This window comes from Sinocyclocheilus grahami, unplaced genomic scaffold (genome assembly GCF_001515645.1).
Source record: "Sinocyclocheilus grahami isolate Dianchi unplaced genomic scaffold, SAMN03320097.WGS_v1.1 scaffold251.1, whole genome shotgun sequence".
Taxonomy (NCBI): Eukaryota; Metazoa; Chordata; class Actinopteri; order Cypriniformes; family Cyprinidae; genus Sinocyclocheilus; species Sinocyclocheilus grahami.
Window position 1 is genome coordinate 565,593 of NW_015505430.1, and position 15,314 is coordinate 580,906.

At 37.0% G+C, this 15,314-nt stretch overlaps 1 protein-coding gene across 1 annotated transcript in view; it reads right to left on the bottom strand.

Annotated features, from left to right (window-relative positions):
* Positions 1-3,484: 3,484 nt before the first annotated feature.
* Positions 3,485-15,314, bottom strand: part of LOC107598394 (voltage-dependent calcium channel gamma-7 subunit-like) — a 13,751-nt gene continuing 1,921 nt past the window's right edge. Inside the window, exons 2-6 of the mRNA XM_016289716.1 lie at positions 13,814-14,009; positions 12,636-12,722; positions 12,410-12,550; positions 6,522-6,667; positions 3,485-4,395 (exon numbers count right to left, since the gene is read on the bottom strand). Coding sequence (XP_016145202.1) covers positions 3,925-4,395; positions 6,522-6,667; positions 12,410-12,550; positions 12,636-12,722; positions 13,814-14,009 — 1,041 coding nt within the window. The 3' untranslated portion in view covers positions 3,485-3,924. The remainder of the gene's footprint in view (positions 4,396-6,521; positions 6,668-12,409; positions 12,551-12,635; positions 12,723-13,813; positions 14,010-15,314) is intronic.

Sequence of the window (15,314 nt, forward strand, 5' to 3'; positions counted from 1 at the left end):
GGGCCCTATGTGAGAGGGTCAGCTTTCGCCTGCATTTTGGGGACCAAATGTTCCCCCAATGACAGTACAATATGAAATACGCTGACATGCACAATGCACAATTTGACAAACTTCACGGCCTACAACTTTTCATTCTTACAGTTGCTTTCTCTATTTGTCTGTATTTTTCATAATGATTTAATCAATATATTGTCTTTGACTTCAGCGATCAAGAATACAATGAACTGCAAAATTTAGGTGATGAGATACTTTAATGTATCTGTATATTGATTTCATGTTCACTTCTGGTAATACTTTAAATGAATAAATAAATAACTCTCCTCCTAAAGTGTTTCTTCAATTGACACTGCACTGAAAAAAAAGGGTGTATGGATTTACTTAGAAAAAAATTCACTCAGAAACTGCTAGCAAACACTGATAACTACAAAGAAACCGCAAGAAACATACTGAATTAGACGTGAAAGTACAAAGATTGAAATTGTATTTTCTTCTAAAACGTACTCCAGAAATCTCTGTTTTATTTACAACTCTAATATCACCAAGAATGACCAGAAATTCCGATTTATTCAGGCATAAACCATCCGTTTATTCAGATTTCTATAAACCAGAATATTAGCTTAATCCGTTTATGGCAATAGGGTTAATGCATTTATATGACATTTACATAATTCTAATACAACCTACATGCGGATGTTATTCGGAAGATGTCTGCAAAAATGTTTAATAAACACACCAAATAGCGTCCTGTAAATGTAAAATGTTATAATGCAACAAGGTTTGTGTGAGGCTTAGATTTATGGGATAGAAAATACAATAGCAGTAGATTAAGTCAATGTGAAGTCCCCACCATAATAGAAACACAAATGCTCAACATATTGTCCTCACTGGTTTTTGCAGGAGATGAGAGAAGCAGGCATCTTGGAGATGATGTTAGTACCGCACTGCTAATGAAATGCAATGTTATCCAGCCTGAGAAAGAGCACTGAGTTCCGCAGAGGGAGAGAGAGACGAAGAGGGGGGTGAATGGAGGGAGGGAAGTGAAAATGGCAGGCTGAATGCGACAGATGCCTCAGAATTGGCTTAGAGGGCGTGCGAGTATATTTCTTATGCTTTCTGTCGTTTTAAAGATCAATAAACACTCAGTGTGTGTGTGTGTGTGTGTGTGTGTGTGTGACTCCCGAGGTCGAGTATAGAGTGAAAGCCTGATGATGATGGGTAATCATGTGAAAAGGCTAGTCCCAGTTTTGGACCAAGCGAGGTTTTTTTGGGGCCTGTCATTGGTCTGGGCTCGTGTAAGAGCGTGGTGTTTCCAAGATATGTTCCTCATTAAGCACACGGTCAAATGACCAAACACCGACATCTGCACAGTAGTACAGTGAACTACGACCTTCAAAGGTTTCCTCGACCGATATTCATCTTCATTTCCTCTCTCCACTTCTCTCACTCACACACACGGAACAGGGAATGGCTAATGCTGGGTGACAGCTCTTTCATGCAGTAATGTTGGTGAAAAGAGAGCTATATCCAACTCTTTACTGACACACACGGGCAGACTCCCCCACCCCCACATAGTAGCACACACTAACACACACACACACACACACACACACACACACACTATATTAGCTGTTTGAGATACTATATTTGTAGGATAAGTGCAAACACGAGTGCAACACATTGGCGAAAGGAATTACTGAAATGCGACTGTTATGCTATCCTACTCAAACACAAACAAGCAGAGATAGAAATAGAAAGAGAGAGAGAGAGGGAGAGAGAGATGGAGAGATAGTTTTGATCAATTGGACTGCACGCTTCCCTGAGGCAATGGAACGATGAACCGCAGAGCAGAGGAGCACTTAACAGTCCCAGTGCAGAAAATACACACGCAAATATACACATTCACATTGCTCTGTCCTTTAAAGATTAAAGGGGTCATATGACGTTGCTAAAAATAACATTATTTGGTGTAATGCAATGTGTTTATGCGGTTTAAGGTTCAAAAAACATATTATTTTCCACATACTGTACATTATTGTTTCTTCTTTATGCCCCGCCTTTCTGAAACACGTCGATTTTTACAAAGCTCATCGGTCTGAAAAGCGAGGTGTGCTGTGATTGGCCAGCTATCCAGTGCGTTGTGATTGGCCGAATACCTCAAGCGTGTGACGAAATGTTACGTCCCTTACCATACTGTGATGCCGTCTCCCGGCGCAACGAGACAAAACCAGTAAAACCCATTATAAACGAGGCATTTGTTGCATCCAGTGGGGACATAATTACTGATTATAATGACTTGTACTGTCTTTTTACGCGTTGCGTTGCGTATGGCGCTGCGTAAACATAAAGCCATGTCTGCATTTGTGACCAGAGAAATGACAAACAACAAGTGCTACTCTACACTGCTCAAAACTCGCGTTTGAATCTTCAGTGGCAAATTCTTTAAATATGAAAACTTACTTACAGGCTGTGAGTCAGAAGCACTAGACTGTCCTTGCAAAGTTGGAATTGCCCCACTTTATAGAAACAGACACCGGCTTGTAGGCTACTCTCCCAGGAAACAGTCCTCGTCCCCCATAAAATGCGCTGCACACATCTGAATATTTGGGTTGAACGGTTCTGGAACAGTGTTGTAAATACAACTTAACCACTGATTTCTAGTTATAAAGATAACCATAAATATATTAGCATATACACTAATGCCTGTCAAAGTTCTGTTTATTATAAGCGCGTGCTGCAGTTTTATCTTCTAGGGCTTTTATAGCTCTAGCTCGTTAAAGCAGGATGGATTCTGATTGGCTGCCAATGTTTTCATCATCATTCATCAGCTGGGAAAAATCGTTCTGAAAGTGCTTCCAATTATATCCTTCCTCTGTGTCATTATCGTGGTTAAAATCGTTTTTTAGAACGATTTTCAAAACAATCTTTATGGTTATCGTTACAGGTGTGAATGGGTCTTAATAAGCAGCAAGTCAACATCTATTTGTATCTGTGATTTGTTATACTCATTCACAATGATGTTGTATGGTTACAGTACGTCTATTTTGCAATAAAACATGGAACATTTGACTGTTTATTTTTGCCGCATGGCCTGTGCTGACAAGCAGCCTTGAACGATTCCAGAACCACGGACAGCGCTTAAGATGCGGTTTCAATACAGTCTCTTAACCAATAGAGGACGCTGTGAACGCTGACCATTTAAAATATACTGTCAGGCAAGTGTTCATTTTGTGGACCTACTTTTTATGATACATTCAGAAAAGAGTCCTACAAAATAAGAACATTTAAATTATTTTAATTTAGTTTTTTTCCCACTAAATTTGTCAACAATTTTCAGAAAGGCAGTGAACCAAATCACAGCCAAAACACAACAGTACACAATAATTATACAACAAATATTCAATATTTCTCAACTCTTTGGGAAAAAAAATCTCTCAGGCTTATGAATCACTCTTATTTTAAATACAAACAATATGTTCAGCATTTTACAATTGTTCATTAATAAGTAATTCCCTCTTTAGCATTGAATGATAATATTAACACTAAAACTAACAATTCACAGATTCCGTAATGAGAAATAACTTAAGCTCAATAATATATGTTCAAATATATATTTTCCCCTATCACCTATAGAAGGCAATAGGTCTCTTATGTGCTCTAATGTGTATGTCTAAATACATGAATTGTCAGTTCTGTTGTGTGCGATTGTCAAGTGTTCTGCATGAACCCTCATTCGATCCATTGCAGTTTAATATGCTACAATTTCACAACATTCAGTCTTAGAAAGAGGCCTTTTGTTACAAACAGTAACTTCCTTTTCTCATATAAAAAACTACATCTTGCCTTACATCATATTTCTTTTTCTCATTGTTTATGCATTATCTCAGTAAAAACATACACTCCATAAACTTTCTCTTCTGTCTGCGTTTAGCATGGTGAGGCGCTCATGCGCATATGTGTGTGATAGTGTGGGGGCGGCACTGCAGGGGGTGCCGTAGACAGAGGCAGGGTCTGGGATGCTGCAGCTCCCCCGTGCGCCCCATGGTGGAGGGGATGGTTGTGGGGGAATAGAGCTGCAGAACCTGCGGATGGCAGCTGGTATCCAGCTCCAGAGGTGGGGCTGGAAGCAGCGGTGATTCCTGGAGATGATGTGCTCTGCTGGCTTCTGATCTTCGGCGGGGGCTGGGGGTTCTGCGTGAGCTGGATGGAGATGTCGCTGGAAATCTCGGAGGCGCTCCGAGCACGCTGGGAGGGAGGCCAGGTCTCTGGCTGCAGGTACTGGCCACTGTAGTCGCTGCCCTCAGAAAGGCGGGGGCGATAGAGAGCCGGGTGAGGCCGATACATCTCCTCTTCTGCATAACGCTTCATAAAGAGATACACTGACATCACACCAGCACCCTGAGAGAATGTGAGAGAATGAGAGAAAGTTTAACAGAGAGAACGAAGCGATGTGATGTCATAATTGCCACATTCCAAATATCCAATATATGGGACACATTTTTCTGTTATTTTGTCAGACCAACATCTGTGTGTTTCTAAACAACTCTTACAGCATTAGATTGGTAAGATTTTTTTATGTTTCTAAAGGAAGACTCTTAAGCTCACCAAGGTCAAAAGATCAAAAAATACAGTAAAATAGTAATTTATTCCTTCAGCATCATTACTCCAGTATGGAGTCCCTTACTTGGAATTTGTGCTCTGCATTTCACCCATCCAAGTGCACACACAGCAGTACAGCAGTGAGTAGTGAACACACACACACACACACACACAATATCACTGTGAACACAAACCCAGAGCAATGGGCAGCCATATTGCTGCAGCACCCGGGTCTCACCTCAGTCGTGGTATTGAAGGTGGAAGAGAGCGCTGTACATTCATTCCCCCCACCTACAATCCCTGCTGGTACCGAGACTCAAACTTGAGACCTTTGGGTTACAAGTCAGACTCTCTAACCATTAGGTCACAACTGCCCCCAGTTATTAACAGTTATAGATATACAGAAACCGCGATATGTATTTTTCAGGTTTCTTTGACGTATGGAACGTTTTTTCAGCATTTACAGAATAGCATTTACTTGAATTTTTTTTTGTTACTGTGTAAAAGTCTTTACTGTTACTTTTGATCAATTTAATAGAACCTTGCTGAATAAGACTATTAAATTAGATAAAAATTCCCATTGAGAAGTAACTTTATTTGTGGGAAATTGTTTTGGTTGATCTTAGATGATCTTAATAAAATCAGTAGAGCTGTGGGGATATTTATAATGATTAATAATTAGTTTTTAAATATGTTTTATTTGTGGTGTTATACGTTTTTTTTTTATATGAACAAAAGAAATGGCAGATTTATTTAGGCATGTACCGGTATGTATTTAATCATTTATTTACTTTGGGTATTTGTGGCAAATCAATAAAGCATTTGTGAGAAGTTGGAAATAACATCAGCACACACAGGGAATATTGTTCTGGTTCGGTTTACGTGACTACACTCTTCTTAAAACGAAGAAAAACTTGACGTGAATTTTACAGCAATCCCTCTTTGCTCTTGCTCTAATATTCTCTCTCACACACACACTGACAAACTAATGTTTCCTTTGGCGACCATAATAGTAAAAGGATCCTGCTGAATCAAGCAGAAAAAGAAAAAGAAAAAAAAGAGTTAGAGCTTGAACTTCAATTTTGCTTAATCGTCACTTTATGGGCACACACAAGAAACGGCTGACAGACAGCCTGTGATGTGCAGCTCTGACTGCTCCATCATCCGCTTCGTCTTCTTCTGACTTTCATAACCACCTCAGTAACATACACATTTGAATCAGAAATATCTGAAAACCTAAAAACCTAATCTTATGTGGATATCGTGTAGAAACAAATAAATATATACAGTCAAACCAAAAATTATGTAGACACCAGATATAATTTGACTTTTTTTCACTTTAAGTGTTATTTGACATTATCAAGATGAATTTGTTCTGACAGTTTAACTCTAAATTCTTGTCATATTTTATTACCATTTTCTAAACTATAGCGAATAAACTGTGATAATGTGTGAAATGTTGAAGGTGTCTGAATAAATTTTGGTTTGACTGTACATGTTGAAAATCCTTTACACTGACCTCCTTGAGCTCAAGATTCTTAACTTTTTCCTCTTGCTGTCAATGAAACAATAGGATCAAGTGCTCCAAATACAGTACTCAGGCCTTGAGGAGTAACTAATATGGAGCACATTTGAAGCTCCACATTCATAATACATTAAGAGAGCGCACTCGAAGCTCCTGCTTTTGACTGAAGTGTATGTCAGGGCAGGGTCGTGTTAAAAGCATCTGCTTCAGCAGCATCAAGTGACATAATTACAGTACCATCATTTGTTAAGCCCCTTGGGCCTAGAAGCATGGATACATTCAAGCCATAGGAGCTTTCACAAGAAATATGTCTACATCTTGGCCATTCACTCTGAGCAAAAAATTACATCCAAAAAAGGCAGATGATCTGATATTTTGGACTGAAATTTTATACCCTGACCTCTTTGAGCAGGAAGGAGCTGGCAGCAAAAGCAAAGGACCAGCCGTAGCGGTAGTTAAAGAACTGCTCTGGCTCCCGCGGCCTGTTCATTACTTCATCATTGATACTGGAGATATACAGCACCAACCCCACCACCAGACTCAACCCTGAGAGAAAGAGAGAGTGAGAATAACAAATGAGGGAAGAAAAATCAACAGACCACCACCACGATCCCGGCTGCCACCTGCTGAATAACAGTGTTAAATACAGCAGTACGAAAACTAACAACAACAGAACTAAACAATATAGTTAAATAACTGCGCGGTGATGAGGATATCAGTCTTCCTGTCGGGCCCCTGAGGACTTACTGCTCACCCTCGGCCAACTCAACAGACACACACAAGTACTGAACACACTCCAGGGCTCTGCCCAGCCACTGATGAGAGGACATCAGCTCCATCCAAATAAATCACAGCCCCAAACCCTCCTCACTGCAGGCACAGCGGGCTAGGAGAGATGCATGGAGGACAGAGGAGATAAATCTGCTTGTTAAACGCTCTTTTAGATGCCAAAAGCAAACAACAATGCTAACATACACTCACTGTGTGCTGTAATTTTATCAAAAAATCATAATCCTAACCTTTATATCCATACTGAAATTCCTGATGGTCAGAAAGTGATTCATCTTTCATGAATCATTCAAATATTGCTGTCCAGAACGCTGTGAGCCTGGAGACTGTACACCATGAGTTTTTAAAAGCTTAGCCTAAATTTGTAATAAATAGTGCTCATAAACGGCTGTTGAGATTTGAACTGAACTGAGTAGGATTTAAACCAGGATTTATTATACCTTACGTTGCAATTTAAAAGAATAGTTCAGCCAAAAAACTTGCTTTAAAATTTACTTTACATCTTTACCAAGATGTAGAAGAGTTAGTTTTTTCATCTGAAAAGATTTGGAGATATTTAGCATTACATCACTTGTTCACCAATGGTTCCTTTGCAGTGAATGGGTGCCGTCAGAATAAGAGTTCAAACAGCTGATTAAAAACATTACAATAATCCACAAGTAATCCACACGACTCCACTCCATCAATTAACATCTTATGAGGGGAAGAGCTGCATGTCTGTAATAATAATAATAATAATAATAATAATAATAAAAAAAATCCCTCATTAAGGCATTTTAACTTTAAACCATTGCTTCTGGCCAAACTGTCCATAATCCACAATAATGCTTCCTCCAGTGAAGGTCCATTCCCTGTCGTCCTCTAAAATCAAAATTCACAGAAAGAACTTTGAACTGTTTTGGACTGTTTTCGCTTGTAAACAGTGCTTGATTTTTCAGCAAATTAAAATTTTTAGGTGAACCATTCCATTAACAAGTGGATTGTCGGGAGCAGAGGTATGTCAGTAGGTGTGCAGGTTTGGACAGAGAATGATGGCAAAACTGAGTAACAAGGCGAGAAAAGCTCTGGCAACATGCACAAACCGAGAAATGCCTGTAATATTTATCACAACAGCCGAATGACCAACTCTCTCACCCACATACACAAAACAAAAACACAACATTCCTGCAAACATCAGCTACATTTCACAGCCGCTCCATCTAAAGGCACTATCAGCGCACTTGATCTTTACTTTTTAATGGTTTCTTTCAACTGAAGCACTTTTATCAGCCCCGAGCAGTCTGAAATGCCCATTACATATTCAGCGGCAGGCTGATAGAGAACACAGAGAGAAAAGGACAAGTAAAAAGGTGTTTCTTAAGGGCAGTCTGTCAGGAAGTTTGTGCTGCAGGTGGAGAGAGGTGTTTTCGATAAAGTTGAAGGTCTTTTCTGGCCATGTGCAAGGTTGAGGCAGTGATGCAGTAAACAACAGTGCCATCTGCATACAAATAAGTTCTACATTCAGGTTAGGGTTAGTCTCTTACTATGAACTGTTGTTAAAGTGCTATTTCATGCATGTTTACAGTGGAGTTCAAACCTAATTCATAAGGGAAAATGCATTTATTTAGCACTTTTAAAAAAAAATTCCATTACAAATGATATAATATGCATAACAATTTGAGAGAAAATTAAATAAATAGTAACAAATATTTCTTTATATATATATATTTTTTATATTCCTTTAAATTTTCATTCTTTATACGTAATGACAGTGCATGAACTCCACAAGTTTATCATGTTCTCCAGCGTGATTTGAGAATGATCCAATGTCACAAATTTGTTTGTCCTATTAAGGAATATACCTGAAATATACCTAAATCCTAGGTTTTCTTTGTGGACATTTTTTTTTATCATCAAATTATACAGTATATTATTTTATACATAATATAATTTTATGGTTAGTTTAAGTTCATCATTAATGTATGTAAATGAGCTCTTTATATTTAGACACATTTGTGCTGCAATGCCTACTAGGGTCTCAGTCTGATTCTCTCTAATTGAGCATGTTTTATATTTTATAAATTTGCTGACCTCTGCTGGTGCAGAACTGAATTGCATGCTCAGATAATTGAGGTATCTACTGTGAAATAAATCTGGCACCATTGACTGATGAGTTTAATCTTCACATTTACATATTATGGGACACATCAGGAAGTTGTGCCTACATGAATAATTGTTTTTGCTCTGTATTAGAACACTGCATGAGAAAATAATAAGAGCAAAGGATATGCAACTGTGTAATGAGAGCAGTTATGTGACAGAGGGTTATAAGACATGCTACTCATATGATAGATGTGTTATTTTACAGAATAACTAATGCAATAAAAATACAGCACTTCCACCAAAAAAACTTTATCACTGCATCCACTGGTTCCAAAAACTTCTAAATAATAAACAGATGGAGAGATTTCATGCTTAGACACAGGTTTATGATTTAAGGAGACATCAATAATGTAATACAGATGGTGCTGCTGCATTCTGATGAGTACAGAACACAAAATCCTCACACATTTAATCGTCCTGAAAAAGGATCTGCATTAAATAAGTTTTGAACTATTTTGAACTGTAAGAGTATTTTAGAAAGAGACTTAATTCAAAAGAATGTTCCTCCAGTCCCATTTGGGATTACATAATTATAGATGATCCTATCCTAAATGCGTCATTTATTCAATATAAATATAAAATGTCTAAAAACTGAGAACATTTTTAGATATAACTCATAAAGGGTCACAAAATATGGATTCATTGCACCAGTTGTGTCCACCTTACAGATGGAACGGTTTCCCGCTACCTGAGAGGATGAAGAAGATTCCAGAAACGAAGGCCAGAATGGTGCGCTGTGGACGGATGTGGCCCACGTTACTGATGATGAAGGCCATGAAAACGAAGAGCAGGGACACCATAGGGAAGGGAGTAGCTGTCCGCACCATCTCTGCCAGAACAGCAAATAAATGTGTGTGAGAGCTGTGCGTGTAAATGTGGATGTGTTACTTTGATTTGAAGTCACGTTCACTCACTGAGGATATTTGCAGTGTTTTCTGTGGTGATTTCAATCTCTGGCTCAGTGAAATACTCAGAGGCCACACATCTACCTTTCTCTGTACCTAAAACGGTGAGACAGAGGATATAATGAAAGATATTTATAGGCCTATATATAAAATACAGGAACTACATAAATATATAAATACACATTTAATATTATTATATTATGTTTTTATAATATTATTATTATTATCATCACTTTTATGTTTCATTTTTGTTCAAACAAAAAAATCATGGCAATAATCATGATTATTTTATTCTATTGACAGTATTTTAATAGTATGAAACAAACAAACAAACAAACAAATTTAAATAACTAAACTAGTATCACATTCAAATTCCTCTATAGGTCACAAGCAAATCTCATTACTCATGACTGAAAAGTGCTGTAGTGCTTTATGTGGTCATGTATGCAATACATATATATTAGAAAATAAGTCCATTGTCACATGCATAATAATAGGTTTTTAATGTATTCAGAATAACAATTAGCACATGTACAATTTATTGATTTTCTAAAATTACATTTAATGTTTATAATTTAGAATAATAAGCAAATAATATGGTTTTATTAAAGCAAATGTTTACAAATATGCAAACAATATGACTGGCCCTTTTTTAATATTTGTTTTAGAGGATGGTGATGATTTGGCGGTTAAGTTTTACTTTTAATATAACATACTGATGTTCTGTACATTGAGTTTATGGGGTGTTAATCACACATTGTTATTAGTTCACTGTTTGCACATATTTACACAATAAAGAACAAATGTCATTGAAGATGTGAAAGAGAGGAATTCTTCAAAAGTATCACTGACTGTCGAGGCAGCTGAAATCTCAATAGAAAAATATGCCTTCCTGGCCTAATCACTGATCCATCTGAGGAACATAAGGCATTAGTACAGCATGAGTTACAAGAGAGTTGTAATGAAGCTTCGCTGGTCTACTGTTAGCAAACAATCTTTTCAGGATTCATATGACTTATATGTCTGAAAGGTATATGAGAACTCTTACTTACAGGTTTCTCCGCTTACAAGAGTGGTATTCCTTTGTTCTTGTCCTGTAGACATCACAGCATGAAATGTATTTTATCCATTATTATTCTTCATTATTTCTTTATTCTTTACTGCAAACATCTATTTTTCAAACATAATCTGTCCTGACTTTGACTTGTAAGTTTACTGTTGGCATTTATTTTCCATAATACATATGTGTATTATTTTATTTATATAATAATTTAAACACTAATACTATACTAATGATACTAGTAATACAATTTTTAATATATTTTATAGATATTTATGTATATTTTGTACAATATCACCTTTCTTTGAGCTCTCTTGAATGAAGTATTGCTTTAGTTTGAAGTATCTCTCACGGTCACGGTAGGTTCTTTCATCATCGCCTGATTTTTCAGTCCAGCGTACATTTGCGTCCCCCGTCAGCTTCACAACAAAACTGTCCACTTTTATTTATTTGGTTACCTCCAAAACAACTCGTCCCTCTACAATATCCCCACTAGTAAAAGTATTGCTTTCATTAATTGGATCATAACGAAGACCGAGCTCTTTGATGCAGCTTGACATTTAAAATTTTTTTTTGTATGTATGTACGTATGTACACTAGACTAAATATTCAAAGACAGCTACATGCTGGTTCTTCCTGTTCTCATGAGTGAAGCAGGAGTGACAAAGGTCACTCAAAAAAAATAAAATTCTTGAGGGAGTGGCACTTCATACACCTGCCTGGTCAGCACTGATCTTTCAGTCCAGAGTTCACAGTGATAGATGGAGTCCTGATTGGCCGGGGGACCTGCTTGTTTACCACAATATAAGATGAATCTTATCTTTAATAAGGCTGTAGCAAGAGATGAGCAAAACATTTATACAAAAAAAGTAAGATTATGCATACACACAATAGTGTTTACAGGTTCGCTTGTCCTAATGCAATAAAAATACAGCACTTCCACCAAAAAAACTTTATCACTGCATCCACTGGTTCCAAAAACTTCTAAATAATAAACAGATGGAGAGATTTCATGCTTAGACACAGGTTTATGATTTAAGGAGACATCAATAATGTAATACAGATGGTGCTGCTGCATTCTGATGAGTACAGAACACAAAATCCTCACACATTTAATCGTCCTGAAAAAGGATCTGCATTAAATAAGTTTTGAACTATTTTGAACTGTAAGAGTATTTTAGAAAGAGACTTAATTCAAAAGAATGTTCCTCCAGTCCCATTTGGGATTACATAATTATAGATGATCCTATCCTAAATGCGTCATTTATTCAATATAAATATAAAATGTCTAAAAACTGAGAACATTTTTAGATATAACTCATAAAGGGTCACAAAATATGGATTCATTGCACCAGTTGTGTCCACCTTACAGATGGAACGGTTTCCCGCTACCTGAGAGGATGAAGAAGATTCCAGAAACGAAGGCCAGAATGGTGCGCTGTGGACGGATGTGGCCCACGTTACTGATGATGAAGGCCATGAAAACGAAGAGCAGGGACACCATAGGGAAGGGAGTAGCTGTCCGCACCATCTCTGCCAGAACAGCAAATAAATGTGTGTGAGAGCTGTGCGTGTAAATGTGGATGTGTTACTTTGATTTGAAGTCACGTTCACTCACTGAGGATATTTGCAGTGTTTTCTGTGGTGATTTCAATCTCTGGCTCAGTGAAATACTCAGAGGCCACACATCTACCTTTCTCTGTACCTAAAACGGTGAGACAGAGGATATAATGAAAGATATTTATAGGCCTATATATAAAATACAGGAACTACATAAATATATAAATACACATTTAATATTATTATATTATGTTTTTATAATATTATTATTATTATCATCACTTTTATGTTTCATTTTTGTTCAAACAAAAAAATCATGGCAATAATCATGATTATTTTATTCTATTGACAGTATTTTAATAGTATGAAACAAACAAACAAACAAACAAACAAAATAATAATTCTAAGTAGGCAGATGCACTTTTACCCTAATACAAAGTGCAACATTTATTATAATCATTTTCTTTGACATCAGTAGAATGATAAGTTATTAAATTATAAAATTATTTAATTTTGCACAACACATTGTCTTTTTCACACTACTTTTCCCACAAATTATGAATGGGTCTTTATACTTCAAAACATACAATATATTTGAAATATTTACACTACCATTCAAAAGTTTGGGGTGGGTAAAAATGTAATGTTTTTGAAAAAAAAAAAAATCTTATGCTCATCAAATATATAGTAAAAATAGTAATATTGTGAAATAACATTACATTTTAAAATAACTGTTTTCTATTTTAATATTTTCTATTTTAATTTGAAATGTAATTAACTACTTTGATGGTAAAGCTGAATTTTCAGCATCATTACTCCAGTCGTCAGTGTCACATGATCCTTCAGAAATCATTCTAATATTCTGATGTGCTGCTAAATACATTTTTTATAAATTTTCATTATATTATTATCAGTGTTGAAAACATTTATGTGATACTTTTTTCAGGATTCCTTAATGAAAGTTCAAAAGAACAGCATTCATTTGAAATAGAAACATTATAAATGCCTTTACTCTCAATTTTGATCAATGTAATGTATCCTTGCTGAATAAAGGAATTAATTTCTTTAAAAAAAATCTTATTGACCCAAACTTTAGAATGGTCATATATAGATATATAAAAAATTTTATACACACACACACTAATATATATATATATATATCACAATGTTTGGGGATCCTTGACATCTGAAAGTTTTATCATTAAAAAAAAGTGTATAATATTTGTGTGTCCGTACCTGCTATGAAACACACTCTCCAGAGGCCAGAATGCAAGGCCATCTTGACATCGACAGTTTGGTTCTGCTGCAGTACGATTCCCTCCTCCATCAGCAGCCAATAATCCGTCGCCACGGCAACCCCCACCAACAGCAGTCCGCACGCCCCAAACACTGTGGAGAGCAGAGTCAGAGCCCTGCTGCTGCAAGAGCTCATCTGCACATACACACACACACACACACATACATATCAACCATCAGCACCCAAGGTCCAAATCACAGTGGAAACATTAGCAGTGAGTGAAACGCCACCATAAAATCTACACACTTCTACACAGTTCTGTGTTATTCTCCAGTACACCAGTGTAAATGCCAAGATAAATCAGATAGGAGGAGTGTAAAAGATCACGATAGACAGTTCCTGTCCCACTGTGGCTGTAATCAGCCAATCACACGAAAGGTCAAAGTTCACCAGGCTTAACGTGTGGCATTCATTGAAGCAGAACGTGAAACGTGATTGGCAGTTATTCAGATGGCATAACACACAAATCACACACAAGCGCCTACAGAGTCATGAGTCATAGCTTTACTGTGAGACACAGACCTCATCCGTACGGCGAAAGAAACAGATGTAGACACACACACACACACACACACACACACACACACACGAGTAAACACACACCTGCACTGCTCACTAATTCACACTGGCATTTAGAGGTAAATATCTAATATTTATGTGATATGGAATATAATATATATGATATATAATTTTAATATTTCTCTTTTATTTGATCTTCATTTGAATTATTTTTTATAGTTTTAGTTATCAATAGAAACACTTCTTTAAAACTGAGAAAGAAAGGTACAGGCTGTAAAGAAACAGAGACAGGGCAAGAAAAGGCACTGGAATGAGGAGAGGCCATATGGGGCAACTAACTAAAAATGGCAGCATGTAAATGTCAGAGTGTACCTTATGAACTAGTGTTCTCTATGTGAAATGTGTTGAAAACGTAAGTATACATCCTCTTTCTGACCCTGTGCACCTCTCTGATTCTCCCAGGGCAGAGCTGATCGATTCTTAATTAATGAGGGATGATTTTTGTCTCAGTTGTGAATGGATGTGAAAGGTCTTTGCAAAGCGAAATGTGCGTATTGCTCTCTGTCATTGTCTCTGCATCTGTGCCAAGCTGATACAGGAACACTTTCGTCCTGTCATCCACTCTCTACATGTTTAAAGCTAACGATCTGAAATGTGATTAATGCAATGAATGCTGTTATTTGGTTATATGCGTGAGGTTGAAAGAATCAGTTTCCTGTCTCCACAGTCACTTAGCTTATGCTGCTATGGCGTCTTTTATGATGGATATTTTTGAAGAGGCTGTATAAAGTGTGTGTGAGAGAATGTGTCTGAGTGTGTGTTTTTTCATGCTGTCCTTTCCTGTGTGTCTCTCCGAGCTGGTGATTCAGAGCAGCACCCTGAGCAACAAGAGAGGGAGAAAAAGAAAGAGAAAAAGGAGAC